The 23431-nt window shown below is 40.1% G+C and overlaps 2 protein-coding genes across 7 annotated transcripts in view; both read left to right on the plus strand.

Moving 5' to 3' along the window:
* Positions 1-3355, plus strand: part of MTM1 (myotubularin 1) — a 59286-nt gene extending 55931 nt beyond the window's left edge. For 2 of the 3 annotated variants that reach the window (XM_045029884.1, XM_045029882.1), the window contains exon 15: positions 1630-3355. In XM_045029884.1, the coding sequence (XP_044885819.1) occupies positions 1630-1797 (168 nt within the window). In that variant the 3' untranslated portion in view covers positions 1798-3355. The remainder of the gene's footprint in view (positions 1-1629) is intronic. The other variant, XM_045029883.1, reaches the window with a different exon arrangement.
* A 4142-nt stretch (positions 3356-7497) lies between these two features.
* The window catches only part of MTMR1 (myotubularin related protein 1), a 56414-nt gene continuing 40480 nt past the window's right edge, over positions 7498-23431 (plus strand). Inside the window, exons 1-4 of one of the 4 annotated variants that reach the window (XM_045030250.1) lie at positions 7498-7730; positions 14190-14295; positions 19894-19917; positions 22117-22167. In XM_045030250.1, coding sequence (XP_044886185.1) covers positions 7600-7730; positions 14190-14295; positions 19894-19917; positions 22117-22167 — 312 coding nt within the window. In that variant the 5' untranslated portion in view covers positions 7498-7599. The remainder of the gene's footprint in view (positions 7731-14189; positions 14296-19893; positions 19918-22116; positions 22168-23431) is intronic. The other 3 variants (XM_045030252.1, XM_045030251.1, XM_045030253.1) reach the window with 3 other exon arrangements.

The following is a 23431-nucleotide window of genomic DNA, read 5'->3' on the forward strand; positions in this document are numbered from 1 at the left end:
AGTTGCTGATTTTTTTTTTTTTCCTGTTGTATGTTTATAGCCCCATCTTCACTAGGAAATTGACTCACTGTTGATGTGTTCCCCTGAACCAGTACTGAATTTTAACTCCTATTGTAAATGGGACAAAACACTTTTCAACATCATTACAAAAAGCACAGTTGAGGCTTCTGTGCAAGCAATGGATCAGTTTCCTAGTGCGATATTCCTTTAGAGTTAGGCATATTGTTTGACAGCTTTGCTATTTTCCTGCTAATTCTCTAGGTAATAACAGAATCCAACAGCTTCTATGGTTGGTTCATATTCTCTACCTGTTGTACCAGTACCTCACCTGCTGCTTAATGTTAGAGAAATAGATTACATGTGAGGGGAGTAAAGCAATTAATTTATTTATCCCTAAAGGTATGTGGCATTTTATTTGGTCCTGCAGGGACCTGGAATTTGTTGCTGAAACTGTTCCTCTGATGGATCACTTCTGAAATTATAGGGAGATATCTGAAAAGCAGCAGCAACCCCTTGACACTTGTGGAACCTGGCATAATTGAAGGCTGTGTGTCTAAGTTTGCCACGTGCAGTATCTCTTTTCTACTTAATTTATCATTTCCTCCCTACATACAGAAATTATTTGAAGTTTTATGGAATTATGCTCAGAAGGGAAATGCTTATCACCCGACCCCCTGTTAAAGAACTGCTATTTATATGAATAGCTTTTTTCTTGAAGCTCAAGAAATTTCATAAAACAGATGTCCAGAGTTTCATTAGAGAATTTACTAATAGAAAATGCACTAGCATTTTTTGGAGGAACTCGGAAAATTTAGGTACAAAGGTTTTATTTAACATCCACTCCCCTCCCTAAAAAACCCAAACAAACCAATAATTCTTTTTAATTATAAGGATGCTAATATATTATTGGTCTAGCTTGATGATTTGGCAGCACTTCCAAGCAAGACACTGTGATTTTAAATCTGGACTTAGCTTTTCAATTCTTGGGTTGTGAAGAGGTAGGTGTGCTCATGACGTCTGTGAGGCCTTGTCTATAATACCGCAGTAAGTCGACCTAAGTTACGCTACTACACTTATGTGAATAATATAACTGGAGTCGATGTAGCTTAGGTCTACTTAACTGCGGTGACTACACCACGTTGTGTTGACGGGAGACGCTTTCCCGTTGACTTCTCTTACTTTTCTCGGAGTGGTGGATTACCGGAGTCAACTGCAGAGTGCTCTCCCATCAATTTAGCGGGTCTTTACTAGACCCGCTAAATTGTATTGACGTAACTGGAATGGCATAACTTAGATCGACTTACCGCGGTACTATAAACAAGGCCTGAGAATGGGAAAGAGGGAACAAACAACCCTCTCACTGTTCAGCAGCAACTTTTCTGACTGATATTGAAGTAGCATAAACTAGCTTTGTATAAAGCTGGATATAAATCTCTTGTTGTGAGGAAAGGAGGATAGATATGAGGAAATCCTTTTCAGAAGATTTTACTGTTTGTGACGCTGGAGAGTGCAAATGTTGGGTGCTGCCAGATTGTTGGGTAGAGTTGGAACAATCTCATGCTGAGGAAACCTGGTCAAAATAACATTGTAAAAGTCACCTTTGTTGTTGTTGTTTTTTTTTTTCCCTAGCAGCCAAATCCCGTGGAGCAGCGTTACATGGAGCTCCTAGCACTGCGTGATGACTATATGAGAAGACTTGAAGAACTACAGATCACAAATAATTCTAAGATTTCCAATTCATCAACCTCATCAGCATCTCCCTCACAAATGATGTCCCATGTGCAAACTCATTTTTGAAGGAAAAAATGTTTTTCTTTGAACATTGTAACCATAAGTGGTGCTTAATGTAGATCTATAGTACAAAAAGGAATATATGAATGCCTTATATTGGACCTCTTCCTAACATGAAATTTTTTAGATTGTCTCCATAGTTGGAAGACTTGAAAGAACGGTCTCTTCAGTTCATTTGTGCCTTTCGGAATCTGTGGACAGGAAATGTTATCCAATATGGGAAGCTTATATGGGATGCTTTAGAAGTGTATTTTGTAAAAGTTTGATACAATTGGAAATATGATTTGATTTTTTTTTTAGTATGCATTAATTTATTGCATCATTAGGTCCTGATCCTGCAAAGACATAACCATGTGCTTAATCTTATGCACTGTGAATAGAGCCATTGACTTCAGTGGGGCTTTTCACAGTGTATAAATGTAAGGATGTGTGTAGCCTTAGGGGCCTTAGACTTTTTGAGGCAAAAATGAGAGTTGTATTATCTTCTTGAGCTTTCAAAAGCAAAGTACTCAGAAATAGATTTTTTTTCTAGTAAACTGAAAACTACTCCAGTTTTTATTGTTCAAAATAATTCCAAATCTGAGGACTTTAGGTGACAAGAAACTTGTAATTAACCATTCAACTTGCTCACTATGTATCTGAAAACAAGATAACTGTATAGAAAGGCTAACTTTTATATTGTAGATGCAGATTTTAGAATAAATGGATGAGGATTGTGGTGGCTTTGGAGCAAATAAGTTGCAAACTCCTTTTTTTTTTGTTTTTTGTTTTTGTTAAGTTAGCTGTGGAACACTACATATATTTTTGATTCTCTGTTCTGTCAGCAATATTTTCTGGATTTTTGCTTTCATTAATTTGCCAAAAAATAAAGAACGGTTCTCAAGAAGACGTATATAAATCTAAAAAATAGGATCCACGAAGACATTGCTTAAATGTCAAATAGTAGCAATAAGCTTAGCTTTTATGTTTTCTAAAATGAAACATCATGCCTATTCATTGCAGCTTTTATACCAAAATAGTTTAAAATTCTTCAGATTATGAGTAATGAGTTGGGAACCTCTTAAATGTGTAGCTAGAGCATTTTAATCTATTCCTTTAACAAATTTATTCTTTATCAAGTATTTAAAGGGATTTCAGTATATAAAATTTGCAGATAATAGATTGTGCATTGACTGAATCTTTCAACGAACTTGGTTTGAAGTTCATTTCAGAGGCTTCTATTGTTACATTTATAATTTGCTCCTTTCAGGTATTTTTTCATTAGAGTTACAAGCACTTAAGGCAGCACAAACCTTGCTACTTGATATTTTAATTCATATTTGCATATACTTGGAAGTTTTAATGATTTTCAGGCAATTGAGTACATTTTGCAATATAGGATTTGTAAAGGACTGTTCATAGATAATATAGTTATTTTAAAGGGAATGTTTGACACTTGAGGCTTCTACCTTTGTAAATTATTGTACATGTAAGTTTTGATCTACAAAATGTAACAGCAAAATACAATAGGATATGTATAAATTAAGTTTGTGTAAGTATATAAAATATAGTTTATTAGAAATTCTCCAGTTTTTGTAAAGTGTAAATACTTGGGTACAAAAGCTAAATTTAAAGCATAGAGTTCCATAAAAATCAGATAGTTTAGAGAACATTGGAATAATTTAGAAATAGTATTTTGCATAGAAATAAAACACCTCTTAATTTGATACAGTAAATATTATGCTAAGAAAATTGCACTATTTTTTCAGGGAAATTGAGAATACTGCTTGTATTGTGTGTGTTCTAAGGACATATGGCTTACCTCCACTTATATTTGTCCTCTCAATTTTACTCTCCCCTGAATCTGTCTTATATTATTCAGCATATGTATGTGGAGCAGCAGCTTTGAGTTCCCCTCCCCCCAAAATCTTAGCACATTTAAAATAAATTGGGCACAGTACATCTAATGAACAAGGAAGCTCAAATTCATCTTGGCTACTTATCCCTATGGCAGCGTATAACTTAACAACTTAAAAACTATGCAGATTTTGATGTAATTGCCTTCTATTTGTATATGGTTTATAAAAAACTCATTTTTTTATTAGTTTTTGAGAATTGTAGTAGTTGGATCAAACACCCCTGTAGAATCTTTTTCAGCAGTGTGCAGGAGGAGTTAAGAAAATCTAGTTTTTACTTTGTAAACACTAAATGATCAACCTATCGTTTGGGAAAGTTTAATACAGTGAAAAGGATTAAATGCACTTGTTTCATTACATATATACAATTCATTTATATTGCCAATACAGTTGATACTGCATTTTTTATGTAGCTAGAGCTGAAATTCATTCTTTGAAAACCTCTAACTTAGCTTTGTGTTCACTTGGACTCTTTGTCAAGACAATGATTTAGAATAAAACCCTTGTTTTTAATTCTATTAAAATAGTAATTTTAAATACAAAAAAAACCTTTCTAATTCTTTAAGCTTCTATTTGTTCTAGGATGCTAACCTTTGAATCTTAACGTGGCTATGGATATAGGTGTGAAAATTGTGATAATTATTAATGCACAGCTTTTTCTGTTTTAAGCTGCTTATTTAGGTCCCGATCCTGCAGTTCACTGCATGCTGGTGAACACTGAGGCTCCATATAGACACAGCAGTGGATTGTAGAATTGGGCCTTACACAGCAGTTAGCTCAATTGTGTGTGACCAAGGTAGTTATATGAAAATTGCCAAACTCTTAATTTAGGGAGGGTGAATGAGAAGAGAATTTTTAGGCATTTTTAAGAGCAATGTTGGGCAGTCTTTTATTGTGCTGTGTTTCTGCACTATACCATGGTGCCAAAATGACTGGAGTAAATCTTCATTGTGACAAATCCCCCAATTCTTCTCCCCCCAAAAAATAATTCTGCTTTTTCTTTTATATCCGACAGGGCTTAGATGTAAAAGATGAACAAGCTGCACATACATACCATGCATCACTACTGTGATTACCAGTGCCAGCTTCAAAATGTTGATTTCGTTCTTCCATTCCTACCTGCATATTATCTCAAAGGCTTGGAATGACCACTCAGTTGTGTTACATCAAGCACCACCTTCTCCTTATTCAAAACTCTTCTGAAAATTCACTTTTTACCCTTGTTGCACATTCTGTCCTTCCAACATCACAATACATGTACACTGATTATAAACTAACTCCCTCATTGCTGTCTTCTCTGAACCTCTTTTTTAGATTAACTCTTCAAGACAGAGTCTTGCTTTTATTTGTACAGCACTGCAGACATTGGCATTGCTCAGCAAAACACTGATATTTATAAATGACTAGAATTCTGAAAATGTAGAGTTTTTTAGCTGCTTTGTAAATGGCAAAAAGTTGTTACAGTTCAGACTTATCAGATGGGGTAACACTGTAATTCTTCTTAATTGTGACTTGCGAAAGAGTATAAAATTCAGCTGCATGTATATGAGTAAAAGAAAAAGATGTCAGTATAAAAACCCAGACCTCAATGTCTGATTAAACCCATCTTGTTAGAGGGATTTTTTTTATACTTTTCTCAAATACTAGAATGCTTTTCAATCAGTTTGGCGATCAAATCAATTTATTTCACATAATTGGCATCATAGAACTAACATATTTGCTAATTACTAAAGATGCTATTGTTTAAACAAGTGTGCTCCTTAAAAATCTATGTAAAAGGTATAAGAGCATCTCAAACTCCAGTTGAAGTTTATAAGCTTTGTTCTTTATTTGCATTCGGCAGGCTACTTGGAACAAATATTATGCAATCAGACTTTTAAACCAGATTCCTTAGAGTTCTTGCTAAATGAAATCTACCACTGCTATTAGTGAAAATCTTTGATATCAACCCTACTTCCTCTTTTCAGGTAGAGCGTGCTGCTCCAGTATCTTGTTATCTGATTGATAATGAAAGCTGTGCCACCAGTTACAGAATAGGAGGTCAATATACTTAGCTCAGTATACTCTCCCCCTTTCAAAACTGGCCATGTTATCAAAAGGATCAAAATAAAAAATCTGTCTTATTTAGGTTTAGTCATCCAGCAATAACACACTCTTCAAACTTCCCATACCTAAAACTCTCTGAAATTTTGGGCATAGGCTACATTTGACATTTTTAAAAAAAAATTAAACCTGTTGAAAGCAACAGAGTCCTGTGGCACCTTATAGAACCAGGGGTCGGCAGCCTTTCAGAAGTGGTATGCCGAGTCTTCATTTATTCACTCTAATTTAAGGTTTTGCGTGCCAGTAATATATTTTAATGTTTTTAGAAGATCTTTCCATAAGTCTATAATATATAACTAAACTATTGTTGTATGTAAGTAAATAAGGTTTTATAAATGTTTAAGAAGCTTAATTTAAATTAAAATGCAGAGTCCCCCAGACTAGTGGCCAGGACCCGGGCAGGGTGAGTGCCGCTGAAAATCAGCTCGTGTGCCGCCTTCGGCATGCGTGCCATAGGTTACCTACCCCATTATAGACTAACAGACGTATTGGAACATAATCATTCGTGGGTGAATACCCACTTCATGTTGGAGCATAAGCATTCATGGGTGAATACCCACTTCGTCAGGCATCTGACAAAGTGGGTATTCACCCACGAACGCTTATGCTCCAATATGTCCGTTAGTCTATAAGGTGCCACAGGACTCTTTGTGGCTTTTTACAGATCCAGGCTATCCCTCTCATGCTAAACATGTTGAATCACTTTAACTAGTAGGTTAGTACCGTAACTAAACAACCCTTTTATTAAAGTGAGATAAATGAGCTCTTCCAAGCTGTATTTCCTTCTTTATGTAATCTCTGCATTAATAAAGGAAGCTCTAAACCACTTCCGAATCCCCAGCTGGGTATGCTTGTCACTGCACAAGGAAAGTGCCCCTGTGCTGGGCCTGCTCGTTCTGTTCTACCACCTACTCAGTGGAAGAGGGGCTTGGAGTGCTTTATCTGGGTGAAGGAGGGATAGCAACACTACCTGGAGCTTCCCTCCCCCACTAGGTGTGGTGGGGTGTTCTCCGTAACTCCCCCTCCCCCTTTACTTCTGAGGTGCTAGTCTACCCTGCATGCTAACCCTGGGCCCTAGTGCCGATTTGAGCTTAACCCCCCCCCCCTTTTCTATATACAACCAACGTGACTTCAAGCAGGAGGCCAGGACCCTGGAAGGAGTGTGGGTCAGCACCCCAGTGCCACTGTGACCAGCCCTCTCCTGGTGCAGTGTGTGACTGCAAAGCTGACTCCCTAGGGCTCCAGAGGGAGCAGGGAGGCATTAAAACTAGGGAGCCCAAACAGCAAATGTGAAAAATTGGGATGGGGGTGGGAGGGTAATAGGAGCCTATATAAGAAAAAGACCCAAAAATCGGGAGGTCCCTATAAAATCGGGACATCTGGTCACCCGAAAACCAGCTGTGAGCCCCAGCGCCCTCCGATTGACAGGGCAGCCCCGGGGGGAGGCTTAGTGGGCAGAGGGAGAGCAGGGCCCGGGGCGCTGTGGGCGGCTGACGCCCGGGTCCCCTTTACAGACCCCCCCTGCCGTGGGGTGGCGGGAGCTCTGCCCCGGCCCCGCGCTGGGACGGACCCAGGAACGTCTCTCGCGGGGTGTGAGGGGGGCGCGCTGCGGGGCCCAGTGGCACCCCCGCCCCTGGGGGCCCTGCCCCGGCCCGGCCCGGCCCGGCCGCCCGCTCCCCGCCCTCTCGGCGCCGCGGAGGCCTGTGGGTAAGCGCCGCCGCCGCCAGGTGACAGTTCCTGCCGCCGCCTGGGCCGGGCCGGCCTGGCTGCGTGAGGCCCGGCGGGAAACCGGCCAATCCCGGCCGGGACGATGGAGCGGGTGCTGGGGCCTGGCCTGGAGGGCGGCGGTGGCGTGGCCCGCAGATCCGTGCGGCCGGCGGGGCTGGGGGGCGCCGCCCCCGCTGCGGGCTCCCGGCAGCCCAGTGTGGAGACCTTGGACAGGTGAGCGGCCCCCTGCCCGCGGGGCCCTGACAGGCGCCTCCCCCACCCCCCATCCGCCCGCGGGGTCGCTCCCCGTCCCGCTCTCCCTGGCTGGCGCTGCGGGGCACGTCCCCCCCAGCCGCCGGGCGCTACGGGGGGAGCCCCGCGGGGCCGCGATCGGCCCGGGGGGGCCCGCAGGCGGCGGCACGAACGCGGGGGACGTGGCCAGCGCCCCATTCATCAGCCGGGCCCCCAGCCCCCTGCTCTGTGTCTCCGGCCGGGGCCGCTTGTCCCAGGCTGATGCCAGCTCCTGTTCACCTTCCTGGGCTGAACACCCAGGGCCGCCCTCTCGCTGTATGGACAGCCACGGGAGGGGGAGGGGGGGATAGTTCAAAGAAAATTAACTTCCCGGTGAGTTATTGCAAACAAGGTGGAGACTGTTGTTTTACCCCAGCGGTGCCCATGTAGCTTAAGGTGCAACGCAGCACAGCAGGATGCTGACCTCAATCTGGAGATTGGCATTGTAACCTCACAAACAAATGGAAAACAATCCAGTTTGATATCTTAAAAATAGGGGGAAATTATTATCTAACTTACCTTAGATAAGTGGTATCTGAGAGAGCTTTTAAAAACTTCTAATACATATGTATGTTACATCAACAAAAACAAATCTAATATGCACAAACTGATGGGTAATATTAGGGGGGGAATGGGCGCAGCTGGAATCAAGCAAAAACTGCACCAAAACAGTAATAGCATTAGACTATAGTGTCAGGGTAGTCTCTCCTTCCACCCTGACACACACTTACTGGGTTTGGAATTATAGGAAAGAATGATTTCTGAATCATTGTGTAAGTGGATGTTGCTTGATATCAAACTAGTTTGTGAAGAGCATATTGTTGTTAGTGATAAACTAGCAATATTTATTTATATAGAGGAAGTGAGGAGCCACTTTCAGTCTTGTTTTCAGACACTTATATATTTCTGCCCAATACTTCTTTGTACCTTTCCTGCTTGTACCTTTCCGAAAGAGAATTTTCTTGCAAGTTCAGTAACAATTCCTTTAGCTGTTAGAATTATCAGAGCATGTGAGGAGAGTATCTTTTCAGTGGTTAAGATGGAAATTTGGAATTTAGATAATTCAAGAGTTGATTATTTAAAAAATATTTTACCTTTAGCGTTCAAAATAATTTTGTTTAGAAATTGGAAGAGAATATTATTCCTTTGATATCAGCGCTAGGCTGGGGAGAAGGCATGCTGTGCATATGTGAGGAACAGTACCATGGTACCAATAGTGAACCTTGCAGTTCCTGGCACTGAGGAAAGGCTTTTATGTGCAGCTGCTGCAACATCAAAGCAAGCCTAGCCTTGTGCATGTAGTGGATCTCCTCCTTCCTGTGATACTGATGTTCATCATTGCTGTGATTCATAAGAATGGCCATACTGGGTCAGACCAGTGGTCCTCCAAAGTCCTCCAAAAGTGTCCAATGCCAGGTACTTCAGAGGGAATGAACAGAACAGGTAATCATCAAGTGATCCATCCCTTGCTGCCCATTCCCAGCTTTTGGCAAATAGAGGCTAGGGACACTTCAGAGTATGGTTTTGCATCCCTGCCTATCCTGGCTAATAGCCATTGATGGACCTTATCTGATTCTTTTTTCAACCCTGTTATAGTCTTGGCCTTCACAACATCCTCTGGCAAAGAGTTCCACAGGTTGACTGTGCACTGTGTGAAGAAATACTTTGTTTTGTTGTTTTAAAGGTGCTGCCTATTAATTTCATTTGGTGACCCCTAGTTCTTGTGTTATGAGAAGGAGTAAATAATACTTCCTTATTTACTTTTTCCACACTGGTCATGATTTTATAGACCTCTATCATATCCCCCCTTAGTCGTCTCTTTTCCAAGCTGAAAAGTCCCAGTCTTATTAATCTCTCCTCAGATGGAAGCTGTTCTATACCCCTAATCATTTTTGTTGCCCTTTTCTGTACCTTTTCCAATTCCAATAGATCTTTACAGATCCTGATGAACACTGAGTGTCTGCAACCCATTGACATTTACAGGATTTTTTTTTTAATATAGCACCTATTGCATGGTATCTAAGTGCTCTACAAAATTAGGCCTTGATTCTGTAATGGGTGCTGTGCTGGCAAACTTGATTGCAGGATCAGTGTCTTAGGGAGTACAAAAACCCAGAACAGCAGCAAAAAATCCCTTACTCCATTTTTCAGAGGCAGAAGAATGTGTGTAGGAGTTTCTTAAGAGCATTAATTTTGGGGAAGTCAATGACACATTACTTATTACCATAGCTACTGCACACCACAGACCATGCATGACAACGATAACAATGTCCCCTCTCCCCTTCGCTGAACTACCATATCTCCTAACATCATTAGTTGCAGACCTTGGGTGTAGTGGGGAGTAGATCATAGAATATCAGGGTTGGAAGGGACCTCGGGAGGTCATCTAGTCCAACCCCCTGCTCAAAGCAGGACCAATCCCCGACTATTTTTTTGCTCCAGATCCCTAAGTGGCCCCCTCAAGGATTGAGCTCACAACCCTGGGTTTAGCAGGCCAATGCTCAAACCACTGAGCTATCCCTATCCCCTCAGATCAGTGGTCTCCAACCTTTTTACACACAAGATCACTTTTTGAATTTAAGTGCAAACCAGGATCTGCCCCGCCCCTTACCCAAGGCCCTGCCCCACTCACTCTCCTCCACCCTCACTCACTTTCACCGGGTTGGGGCAGGGGGTTGGGGTGCAGGCTCTGGGCTGGGGCCCAGGGGTTTGGAGTGTGGGAGGGGGCTCTGGGCAGAGGCTGGGGCAGGGGGTTGGGGTGCAAGCTCTGGAAGGGAGTTTGGGTGCAGGAGGGGGCTCTGGGCTGGGGCAAAGCATTGGGGTGCAGGAGGGGGGCTGACTGCAGGAGGGGGCTGGGGCAGAGGGTTCAGGGTGCAGGAGGGGATACGGGGTGCTGGCTCCTGGAGGGGGCTGGGGTGCAGGAGGTGTGCGGGCTCCCGCTGGGTGGCACTTACCTGGGGTGGGCAGCGGTGCAGCGAGGCTAAGGCAGGCTCCCTGCCTCTCCTAGCCCTGCACCACTCCTGGAAGTGGCCAGCATGCCCCTGCGGCCCCTGGAGGGGAGGGCACGTGGCTCTGCACGTTGCCCCTCCCTGCAGGCATCACCCTTGCAGTTCCATTGGCTGCAGTTCCCCGTTCCTGGCCAATGGGAGCTGTGGGGCCGGTGCTTGCAGGCAGGAGCAGTGCGTGGAGACTCTCTGCCCCACCCCCCAGGGGTCACAGGGGCAGGGAGCCTGCCTTAGCCCCGCTGCACTGCCGGACTTTTAGCATCCAGAGCTCACGATTGACTGTCAGAGGCTCATTAAATGTAGTAACAGGGATGATGGAAGGTTGGGATTCTCTGGGGGATCGGGAAGGGCAGGGTTATGGTTGTGGTTTGTGTTCCACGGTAGCTGTAACGGTAGGGTGTGTCCCCCTGTTGGTGAAGGAGAAGATGGTATGTGCTCTTAGGTGGCATAACTTTTCACTTCCTTGGTTTTGTGGATTTGAGTCAGGTATGTGTTGAAGTGGTTAACGTTAATTACTTCACATTTTCATAGATTAATTTCCTTTTTTTTATGATTAAGTGTGGGTTAGTTTCTGTGCAGAGTTAGAGACTGGAACCTGGGCAGTGGGTATACATGCACCTGCTGATAGAGAAGATGAGATACACCAGCAGCTGGTGCATGTGAATCATTATGTTCTAGAAACTGACTGTAAAAGCCTTCTCTGTTGTGAACAGAAGCTGCACGTAAACCCTTATGCCAGCCGTTGCATATAAAAGTCTTTTGTCATATGTGTCAGGAGCTGCACATAGTTTATGCATTGGCAGCAGCTTGTGCACAAATAATCACCTACAATCCATTTTTTACACAATCCTCCCACACTTCTCACCTGATCTACTCAGAATACGCCTTTCTACCAAATTTTGTGAAGATAAGCATGACATCCTGGGTACATTAAAATCAGTAGTAGTTTTGCCAGGCTTTCCCCCAGAATGTTTAGATAGCAACTGATTGATAAATAGACTGCTAAAAAAAATCCAGTAAGAGTCAAATTTCAGACGCTTCCTGTAAAAACAAAACAAAAAAGAGATGCCAGCCAAATTACATAGTTTTTAGGCCCTTTGAGTTTTCTGACTTTGAAATGTCACACCAAAAGGCCACCCACTTTTAGGAGAAAAAACGGGTTTCTGCCCCATTTTAAGAGCAGAACTCTAACTATGATGTTCCTAACAGAGCGCCTTTGTAATGTTATATGAACCACTGTGGAAGTGAAATCACTGAGTTTTAATTTTCACGAATATGTGTTTTCTACTTCTACTTTTCCTTTTCATATGTGGTATAGTTGCATACAGTTTAAGCTGACCACCTTAGCCTACACTGGAAAAGTTGCACTAAGTATATCAGTGCTGGTTAGGGGTGTGTGGATTTTTGTTTTTTTAAGCAGTACAGTTATACCAGTATAAAGATGCTTTATACTGGTGTAGCTTATTTCACTTCCTGAAGTGAATAATTTATACTGTTGTAAGCACTTTTATGCTGGCATAACTGCATCCATAGATACTAATTTTTTCTTTTGCTGCTTCAACTGTACTTGTATAGTTAAAGTGGCAAAACTTTCTGATGTGGACAATTCCTAATAAAAACCCAAATTATTTTCATAATTAACAAAATGGGGAAATACAAATAGAAGTGTGTGCTTAGAGAAATGCTTAGAAACATGAGAGTCAGGGCAAAAGTAAAAGATGCCTGAAAACCAGAGACTATTTATCGTGAGGAGAAGAAACACACCAGAAATTTCATGGAATAAGGAGAGGGACAGTAAGTGAGATCAAAGAGACCGGTGAGCAAAAGAGAGAGAAATACTATCATTATCTGGATTTGTAGCTAAAAATTCATACACTTTCTCTGTTCCCCAAAATGTGGGTAGAGGTGTCTGCAAAAGACGCAAATGAAACTAAAATCCAGTTCAAGACCAACTATGGTAAAAGAGACTTCTCTGAAGGAAGAATGTAATTGATTTTTAATAATGAAACCATACATTATGAAGTGGTGGTGTGCAAAGTTTATGCAGCAAGGGAGAGAACTAATAAAATCCATGACTAAAAATTACTTGGTCTTCCACTTCAGATATGTAACTGCTGCAGTGCTCACCACGCTTATCTTCAGCCAGCACCTCTTGAAACCCATATGCTGTTTCTCGCTATGACACAGTGCAAGTAGTGTGTGAAAGGCCTCTTAAGTGGTATCTTGTGCTCCTGATGAACAATCTGTCACGCCCCCTCAAATCCCAGCTTTACCTGTTTGTGCTGTGTACATTTGTGAGTTATTAGTCATTCACTTTTAACATTCTGGGAGTATCCCAGAATTCAAAATTAGCTTATATGTTTGTTCATTATATTCTGTTTTTAAAATGTATTGTACTTTCTGTTCCTGACTTCAATTGAAACACTATGTATACAGAAGAACCTCACCTCACTAAAATGCATTAAATTGTTGAAATACTATCTCAGATTGTACTGCTGTGCCTGGAGCAGGGACAATAGGGCAATGGGGAGCATCCTATTACTTCCCCATCCTCTCATCTGGTACTCTGAAATATACTGAAATAGACCTAGGGCACTTAAAATTCTCTGGAGTCAAATTACAGTGGTTCCTCCAGTCTCAATATTTGTTAGTCTCTGAACGTCACCAGTCTGCACTGCCCCTGTCCCATTCACACATTGCATTAGTCCAGCTTAGTGAAATTCTGCTGTAGACTTACCTGATCCAGTATCTTGGGGTGGGGAGGGTTGTCTTGTGTGCTTGCTAAACTACAAAATTCAGTAATGTGAAATGGGTCTCCCTGTCGTTAGCCAATACAAAAAGGGAGATACAGCTAGGTAGAAAATTCCCTTGAAGAAGAGTTATATATTTTTCCTATTGTTTTAGAGGTGTTCCGTTAAAGAATATTTCATTTCCTTTTAAATGGCAGTGTTAGAATAGCTTCTATCTCTTAGGCTTTATTTGAATAATAGTGTCACATATATGAAATTCTTGAAAGCACTTAAGTCCTGGAAGCACTTGCTCAAAATAAATTATTTTTGATGGCCTTAAACAGAAATATATGAATTGTTTTAACAATATCTGATAAGGGAATCAAGAGTTTCATGTCCCCAGGGCCCTGAACATTTTTGTAGACTAACAATTGCACGTCTGAATCAAAATTAATGGAAAATTCCAACAAAATTGAATTCTTCTCTGTAATCTGATGGGCAAAAAGGTGGTATGTACTCTGTTCTTAAAGAATATAATGTCATTAGTGTTTGTGTAATTGTTTGTTGGTTGTGTTCATGTGGGGTGTAATTAAATGTTCTCATCACTTCCTCAGTGTAAAGTAGTAATCATTGCTAAACACTCTGAAATATTTATTTTGTTCTTGTAGCCCTACAGGATCCCATGTTGAATGGTGTAAACAGCTCATAGCTGCTACCATTTCTAGTCAGATTTCAGGTTCTGTGCCATCAGACAGTGTATCCAGAGATTACAGGGTAAGTGACATTTATCATCTGAGGAATACAAAAATAATTGTTCAGTCTGTTGAAATGGCGGGCAGGAAACTTGCTCCTTTGATTTATCCACATGGTAAACACCTGAGTGGATCCTTGACCATTTGAGAGTCAAATGTCAGTTAATAGCGAATCGAGAGGTGCAAAGATTTTCTTTGTATTTTCTCTCTCATTTAGAGTAACATCACTCAGTTCTACAGAACAAAAGGTAGATAGAGAAAAGAAAGGAAACTTCGAAGGTGGCATTTTACACTCATGGGGTGATTTTCTTCTTTCCTTTGATTTTGATCTAGAAATTTTCTGGAAATTGGATTTATTTTTTTTTAATGGTAGGAATGAAACATTTGTTTCTTGGTTTGAAATCTTGTCTATGCACCAGGTACTCACGAGAAAGAATTCAGCTATGTGGATTTCACAAAAATAAAATGTAATTTGCCTTGGTGAATATTAAATGAGCATATCTTCTCCAGCATGAAAAGAACATTTACCTTTTTTTACTTTTCTTCCTTTGTTTTGGTGTGACAGTTTCACTATCTATGGTACAACGTCCCTTATAAATCAGAACAGACTCTCTCTTGTTTTTCTCATCCAACAACATAGATGTCATTGAGACAATGAGTGTGTAATGTCTTAGCTCTGATGAATCTTTGGGTTTTTCTCTCCCTCTCCTTTCATGCTCTCTTCTGTTTCCCTACATAGAATCATAGGTCTGGAAGAGACCTCGAGAGGTTATCTAGTCCAGTCCCCTGCACTCATGGCGGGACTAAGTATTATCAAGAGTAGTGCGTATTAAATCTCTCTTGCACTGCAAATTGACACAAGTGTTACCTCTGTTTCCAGTCCCCATAAAAGTCCAAAAGGTGCTGTTAAGCTCGGGTCTTCCATGTGCTTTATATCCTCTTTCTTCCCTGGAATTAAAACAAAATCTGGATGCAAAGTGTCCAAATAAAGATTTTATCTTGTTTGCTTTAAACTGTAGTTAAATAATCTGGATTTAAAAGGCCTTGAATGCTCTCTACAAACAGCATATTTCCTTAACTTCTGTGACTGCGGGTCAAATTCAGCATGAGCTTGAAGATGAAGCCACTAACTGTATTTGATCTTAGTCTATTTAAAACTTCACCTCACAGTTTGTCACTATATTGGCACAGTCAGCAACTTGTACTCAGAAAAAGCTTAGCTCTTCTATAGTCTGGCAGCTGAATTGCAAATGCTCGCTCTGGGTCAAGGCTGATGTCTTTGATAAAGCATTGTGGGAAACCTTGCATTACAGCTGTCTATGTTGTATTTGCCCTGTAGATCAAGGACTTCATTTTAGCAGAATCCAAGTCTGCGAGTTTAGTGTTCAATTCACCATTTGAGTTATTATGCATTCCTCCAGAGGAGAACCAGTTTTTTAATCTAAATAGTCTGGTTCTCTATTCCAGACTGGTCTGGCACATTACTTAAAAGGGAGAAATTTTTTGAGGCCTAATGAGCAGCATTTAACTCTAGCTCATTCTCTGTCTCTTACAAATAAAAAAAAGTTAAACCTTTCTGTGCTCAAAATCCTAGTTGTTTATAAATTGTATTTAACATTTCATGTCTATGAAATGATAGAATGAGCTAAACTCCCACATTGGCAAATCGCATTGCAGAGTTTCTAATAATATTTTATTTACCTACCCTGAATAATGCATAGTTGTTGTTTTTTTTAAGCTAAGAAGCTATTATATGGTGTTTTCAAAGTGCTGCTTTGGAAAAGGGCCTCCTTTGCATTATACCCTCTCCTTCAGATGATTAATTCTGCTGTCTTATTGCCTCCTGATTGCCATGGAATAAGCAAGGTTTTACATATTTCCAGAAAATCAGTTGGCTACTGCATACACAATATGTTTTAAATGTCACAATTTTTTTTAAAGTGGGTGAATTTAATGTATGTGTAAGTGAGAAACTTTGTATAGCAGCAACTAAAATCAAGAGCAACATGGGAAGATGCTGTGCAAACTTCTCCACACAGTTGTCAAAGCATCTAAGTCTTTAATTGCAACCTTCCTATTCTGGTCTTGGGTAAATCATGCCAAATAGTACTAATTTTTGTATGGCTTTCTTTGAGAATGAGGCCACCATGCTTGCTTTCTCCTGTGATCCAAGTAAAGTATCCAGAGATACCTACCACTTTTTGTCACAATTTTGATATGCATCTACATTAGCATTTCTCATTTTGAAAATGGACACAGTACCTTATAACTAATGCAAAGTTAATTAAGTTTAGGCAATAGAATATATATTTACTATTGTGCATTTATCCAATACATTTAATTTATCGTATTTACACAATAGGTTGTAATGGTTGTGAAGTAATCATTCAAGTTGATCAGCTAGAATGTCCATGTAAAACTGACCAACATATTAAATGAAAAAGTTGTTATAGATGGGTAAATGGCAGACAAAAGAGAATCCATATGATTATAATATAATAGTGCCTATAAAACTTTCCATCTGTAGATCTCTCAGTGCTTTCTGAAGGTGGGTGAGCTTCATTATCCTCCTCTTACAGATGAGGAAGCTGAGGTGTAGAATGGCTAAATGATTCTCACAAGGTCACCCAGTCAGCAAAGGAAAGCCAGTTTCTTGATTTGCAGACCGGTACTCTCTGCACTGGACCACGCTGCATTCAGTGCCTTTTAAAATCTTGATTAGCATTTAAGGAAAATAACACATCAAGGAAACAATATAGATAGCCAACTTCTAAATTTAAGTTCAGAGTTGTTTGCTTGCGCAAATTGGGTAGTTAGTCTGTTTTACCAATTTGTGAGCAGATTTTTGATGAGACAAATTTAAAGGCAGTTTTTGAAAATGTGCCCCTAAGTTTTTTGGTTTAATTGCTAGTACAAAAATTGAGACTTAAAGCAGGAATATAGTCCTGAATTGCAGTGCATTGTGGACAGAACTTCTGTCTTCAAGGCTGAATAAAACTGTGAGCAAGAGAGAGCAAATATACTCCTTTCTGAATTTCATTCAGCCTTGCTAATTAAAGTTCAGAAGAAGCTTTGAGATGGATACTTGCTCTTCATGATTAGTTAAAAAATATACAGTTTAGGGCCATTGTCGATATGGATTGCTCAGAATACAACTTGCTTTCATTCCAAAAGCAAGCGATTGCTAGACCTCGTTGATCATGAGGTGCTGTTGAGTCATCTGTGGGAATGAATGCGATAGCTTATGCTGTTTATGTTCAGGCCTTATGGATAGAGTCTAGTGGCTTATAATTCTCTCTCTTCCTGAGGGCTCTTGCATCAAGGGTCTCAATACGAAGGCTCTCTTCTGTCATTCCTTCTGCTGAACATGTGTGTGAGATCGCTAGGGACAACAATTCCCCCTTTTGATTGAATCTAGATCTTTTAGTCTGCTAGCTTTCCCAGTGTCTGGTCTACTTAGCCATGGGCGAAAACTAACTAGCCCAAAAAAATCAGAGGCAGAGTTGTTGGGAAAGCATCTCTAGGAATAAGTGTAATGGGGGGCATGTGGGGGGGTTATTATTGTATCCTTCCCTGAGGGGCTGTTCCACCCTTGATCTCATCAATATGTACACTCAGGAGTCTCTTTGCTCATCGCTGCTGCTGAATTCATAGGTAACAGGATGCTGCAAAATGCATTCTGTCCTAGCTAAAACTTCTGAGTCACTCTGGTGCAGAACTCACCACAGTTATCTGTGACTTGATCACTCTGGTCTGGGCTGTTTTAAAGTGCTGTACCCTTGGAACCTACTCAGGGCTTGGCTACACTTGCAGATGTGCAGCGCTGGGAGTTACAGCTGTGTTTGTACAGCTGTGTAGGGAAAGCGCTGGTGTGTGGCCACACTCACAGCTACCAGCGCTGCAGTGTGGCCACATTTGCAGCGCTGTTGGGAGTGGTGCATTATGGGAAGCTATCCCAGCGTTCAAGTGGCAGCAACGTGCTTTTCAAAAGAGGGGGGTGGGGTGGAGTGTGACAGGGAGCGAGGGAGAGAGAGAGAGTGGATTTTTGGAGCCGACACTGTGTGTCAGCTCCCTGCCTTGCAAAATCTGAACATTTCCTCGACCCCTCATTCACTCTTAACTGCAAATAGCCTGCAGACCAGATAAGCAGCTGCTCCGACGGACTCCCTTTCTCCCCCTCCCTGCTGTTTCTCTCCTCAAGCAAACACTAGGCTGTAGACATTCATCCCCCTGCCTGCCTCATTCACAGCAAGGTAGTGGGTTATCTCAATTGATTGTTCACAGTAAGTTACAGATTGATCACAGCAAACAGTAGCTGTGTTTGTTTTTTTAGATAAGCAGCTCCCAGAGCCCCGAGTTCACAACAAAACAAAGAGAGGCATCATAACAAAACAAAGAGAGTAATTTAGTTAAAAGCATTCTGGGATATCTCCTAATACCCTGGAGGCCAATAACAGCGCTGGTGTGTGGCCACACTTGACGAGCAGCGCTGCATCACCAGCGCTGCACTCGTTATACCCCAAGCAGACCAGGTGTACAGCCAGCGCTGCAGCCAGGGAGTTGCAGCGCTGGATGTGCCTTGCAGGTGTGGACAGTTACTAAGTTGCAGCGCTGTAAAGCCTCCACCAGTGCTGCAACTCTCCAGTGTAGCCAAGCCCTCAGAAGTTTCAGCTAGGGTGGAATGTGTCTGCCTACCTCTTTAGTTTGACAGGCAGATTTGAATACATAACATCAGTTTTCTTGGCTTTTGGATGGCTCCCCATCAGCTTGTGCACTTCAGATTGAATGATTATCTATGTTTTGTTTCTTAAAATGTCTGTTGCTATGTCCCTGAATCCATATACACAAAAGCAACACACACAGTTGTTAAAAAATTCTGAGTATCATGGCTCCCTCTCCTCTGTGTTCCATGGTGGGAGTTTCACTCCTCCACAAAGCTTTTGCAAAAATACAAAGATCAGGAGGGAACATATTGGGTTGCAAAGGGGAATGTGGAATTTGAAGCATGTTGAGCTTGCTTTTTCTTGTTAGACTTGTACTCGTGCCATACACAAGCAGCATACTTGGTTTTGGGGGCAGTCTGAATTCATAGTGTCTTATGTAAATCTCACCTGACTGAAAACTTAGTGATAATGAGGTGGTATCAGTGGAAAGCACTTAGATAATAATGGCTGCCTAGAAAGTTGTGGAAGTAAGTTAGGGAAAAGTTAGAACTAAACATGCTCTGGTGTTTGACTCAAAAGTGTAGGGCCATCGTTTCTCACAGCTATTATTGTGGGCTTACTATATACTATCCTAAAGGTTTGCTAAACTCTTCAATTTTTCACTAGTATGTTGTCACTGAATGAAAAGATGCTTAGGACCTGATTTCAAGAGCTTGGCTCCCATTTAGACACTAAAATGAAGTGGCCAGATTTTTAAAAGTGCTCATCACACTCTGTTGAATGTGGTGGGAGCAGCTGTGTATTGTGCAGGTTTGAAAATCTTGCTACTAATTTAAGTACTATAGTGGCAGCTGCGTTCCTCTGAAAATCTGATCTGCTACCTGATGTCGTCTTTGTCACAAAGCAACATTTGAGTGCACATTTTGTTGGATAACATTTTGTATTTTAACTAACAGGTATACAAGAGGCCTGATATACGGGTAAGAATACATTTGGCTATTGGCAAAACGGCCTCCTACCTGTTTGTCTTTCGTGCTGTGTTGAGAGCTTAGTGTGCCTAGTGTTCTTTTTTACGTCATTAATGTTTTTTATGAACCAATCAGACCATTTTGCTATGCAGCTCAACAGCTTGTTTGCCATAGAAATGCTTTATATACATTGCAATCTTTTCATGAGCAGTAAAAGCCAATGTGTGAGAGAGCCGTATATTTAAGTTATGTTACAAATGTGCAGTACAAACTTCAGTTTTATTACATTAATTCTGACAAAATGGATGCTCACGACGGATGCTTACATGGTTTGGACTACAGAGCACTGTATTAGTGAGTTTAATGTGTTATCTTGCTAAAGAATTTCAGTAGTAGTTTATGGAAAAACGGTAAGTCTTTGTTTATTCTATTTAAATAAGATTTCAATTCATGCTTGCATTTATACATGTTTTACCTTAATTGCTACAGCCCTTGAGCAAAATAGAAAGTTGGGATTGAAGTTAGACACTAATGCAATGACCTACATCTTTTTGATGATCATTTTAGAGGCTGGGTCTTATCCAGTGTTCATTAATGATATAAAAATTCATAGCTTTCTCTTCCCTCTCACTTTGGAACATTAATCAATTGAGAAAAGAGAGGGTTAATAGTCTGATTTTATTCTCTAAATATTTTAACCCTGTCATTCAAACAAAGGTTTGCATTTGTTAAAGGGAATCAGTTAAGCCTGATCCCCTGGTTTGAGACTAATCAATTATTTTCACATTTGAAAGCTACTTGGATTTGTATAGTAATTGTAATACACAAAGGTCAGTATTTTCAAGGGCAAATCTAGTATTAATTGGAATGAAATAATGCACTAAAATACGTTAAAATAATAAAACTTGATTATTTTCTTTGGTTTTTCATCTTTATCAGTAAATGTTCAAGGATGAGAAACCATCTTCAGTGCCTGTGCATACTTTCTGTCATCCGTAATCTGTCGGTTTAGAACTCAATTGCCTTTCTTCCCGTTTTTCCTTTTCCTGGGATTCTAGCATCCACCTTTCTTTGGACTTTAAATATAGAAACAGTCTTCAGCTATTTCTGTGGCCTAAGCTTTAACTAACTACTATATTCACTAAGGTCTAAATGTTGGGAATCCTGTGTTATTTGAAAGTGGTGGCTGTTGCAATCTAAATTTTTTAGAAGCATGTAAAATCAACGGAACCTATGTTTTCTACAAATGTAACCCCTTCTGTTAATTTGTTTTCTTTGGAGGTTTCATAAAAGTGATTAAAATTAGATTATCAAAGCAGATATAAACTGGCTTTCTTTCAGACTTAGGACAAGAAGTGTTATCTGTTAAATGATAAGTTTTTGCATTTGTGAATTGGGACTGATCTGGAATGTAACCCAACTCTGTGAAAGATGATGGTGGTTACATTCCAGTTAATTTTGGAAGCAGATTGAAAAATAATTTTGGCTGAAAGTAATAAAAAACAAAACGAAAAAACCCTTCATATGACCCAATGACCTTTTGTGTTCTTACCTGTAACACATAGGGATCTTTTTAAGATATAGTAAGAGAGATCCCAATATGATACAATAAGTGTAGTACATAAAGATGTGAACCTTTTGGCTATTAGGTGTAATTTGGGTACATTTTTAACAGATGTTTTTGACAGTAACATTGGAGTTGCTGGAAAAAATGTATCAAACCATAAAAAGCATTTAAATGTGATCTATACAATATAGCAATTCCTTAAATTACCTGAATACTAATGGATATGGAAATATTTAATTTTTTTCTTCAATGAAAAATGCATGAATTTTCTCTTTATGCTACCACAACAAGCAATACTCAATTTCGTCTATTTTTAAGCATGTGGCATACATAATTTATATTCTGCATTTTCTCTGCTATACGGTTGATTGTTTTAAAAAGACAGTACATACTTTGTGTTCTTTGATATCTGCACTGAGTCTTTTTGTGAGACTGCAAATAAATATTCCATTTCATATTGTGCCATAGCTGGGCCTAATAGCTGTGAATAGTTTAAGCAAAGAGTGAAAAGTGTTGAATAAATAGGTTGATGTTCAAGTATCTACTGTCTCTTTAAAAAGTATGATTCTGTCCTTTCACCTGTTGTCTGCATGTTTTTTTCCTATTACCCCTCTTTTGCCCTACTGCTGTCTCATGCAATGCAGGAGATTCAGGATGGACACAATGGCTATCATTCTGAAGCAGAAGCTGATCAGGTGGCAAGTTTTACTCATCTTTTGTTCATTAACTGTGTAGTAAATTACTGTATAATAGCCCATCTACAGTAGGTAGAAATCATCCATTGTTAGGTTCTGGGGAGCAATAGAGAATTTCAGAATATTACCTCTAAACTCCTATCATTAAAAACAAACTACCCCCAAAAAACTGAAAACAACCCTCTTCCCCAAGCAGAGTTTTTAACCCCAAAAGGGAGAAGTGCCAGAGACAGCATGAAATCCATTGTGGAGTTTGCAATATGCATTGCTTCTGAAGTTCTTTTCTTTGGATTCAGGGTTTATTAAAAGTTTATTGCACCTTAATTTAATAATATTAATGGGTAGCTATAAAAACTCCTGTTTTCTAATATTACATTTTTAAGGCACTGAACAAATAACATGCATAAGAATCTAAAATGATGGCAACATAACCTCCCAAAAGCTTAGCTATGAATAGATTCTTTAGAGGGAGAAAAAAAGCTTCTGCTGAAAATAAACTGCGATTCTAAATGTTTCTAGAAAATCAGCTGTGAGAAAACTGCTTAGACAGTAAAATAGTTGAACTCTGACTTTAAATAGAATTTAAAGGAAAGCCCCCTCTTAAAATGTAGAACTTCTGATAAATGAAAAGCAAAATACAATGCTTAACTGCTAAAACAATAACATTTAGTTTTTGGCATACCAGATGGTGTATGAATTAATATGTTGAAGTTCTTATAAAGATTTGGTTAAAAATTCCTAGCCTTACCTGCATGCCATTTATAGTGTAAAACTCTTCCCTAATTCATTAAGCTTTTCTGCACTTCAAGAGAAAAGTGCCCCTCTGTGGAACTGAGTAGGTGAAGTGTCTTTATAGTAAATTATAAGAATATTTTCACTTTTTTTCAAAAGATGTTTATGGGTCTTCTGTGCACTATACAGAAAACATTGTACATATTGGTATGTCTAAAAATGTTTGGTTATATTGGGAAATAAAAGTGTTGTTCCTACTCTTTATTTTATATAGGACACATTCATCGTATAACAAATTATTTAATAAAGAGTACCTAAATTATTATTTATCTGGGGCTGAGGTAAATTATGTACTTCCAATTTGTGCAACTTTTATTTGCTTCTGAACTCAACTTAACCACTATGTTATATTTGGTTGAGATGTAGTGCTCTTTCTCAGAGACAAATGTGTCAAGAATTTTTAAAATATAATTTGATAATGTATCAGTCAGGACTGGCATTTCCTAATGAAATTAATACATCTTTAAATTAC

Source organism: Mauremys mutica, chromosome 9 (genome assembly GCF_020497125.1).
Source record: "Mauremys mutica isolate MM-2020 ecotype Southern chromosome 9, ASM2049712v1, whole genome shotgun sequence".
Taxonomy (NCBI): Eukaryota; Metazoa; Chordata; order Testudines; family Geoemydidae; genus Mauremys; species Mauremys mutica.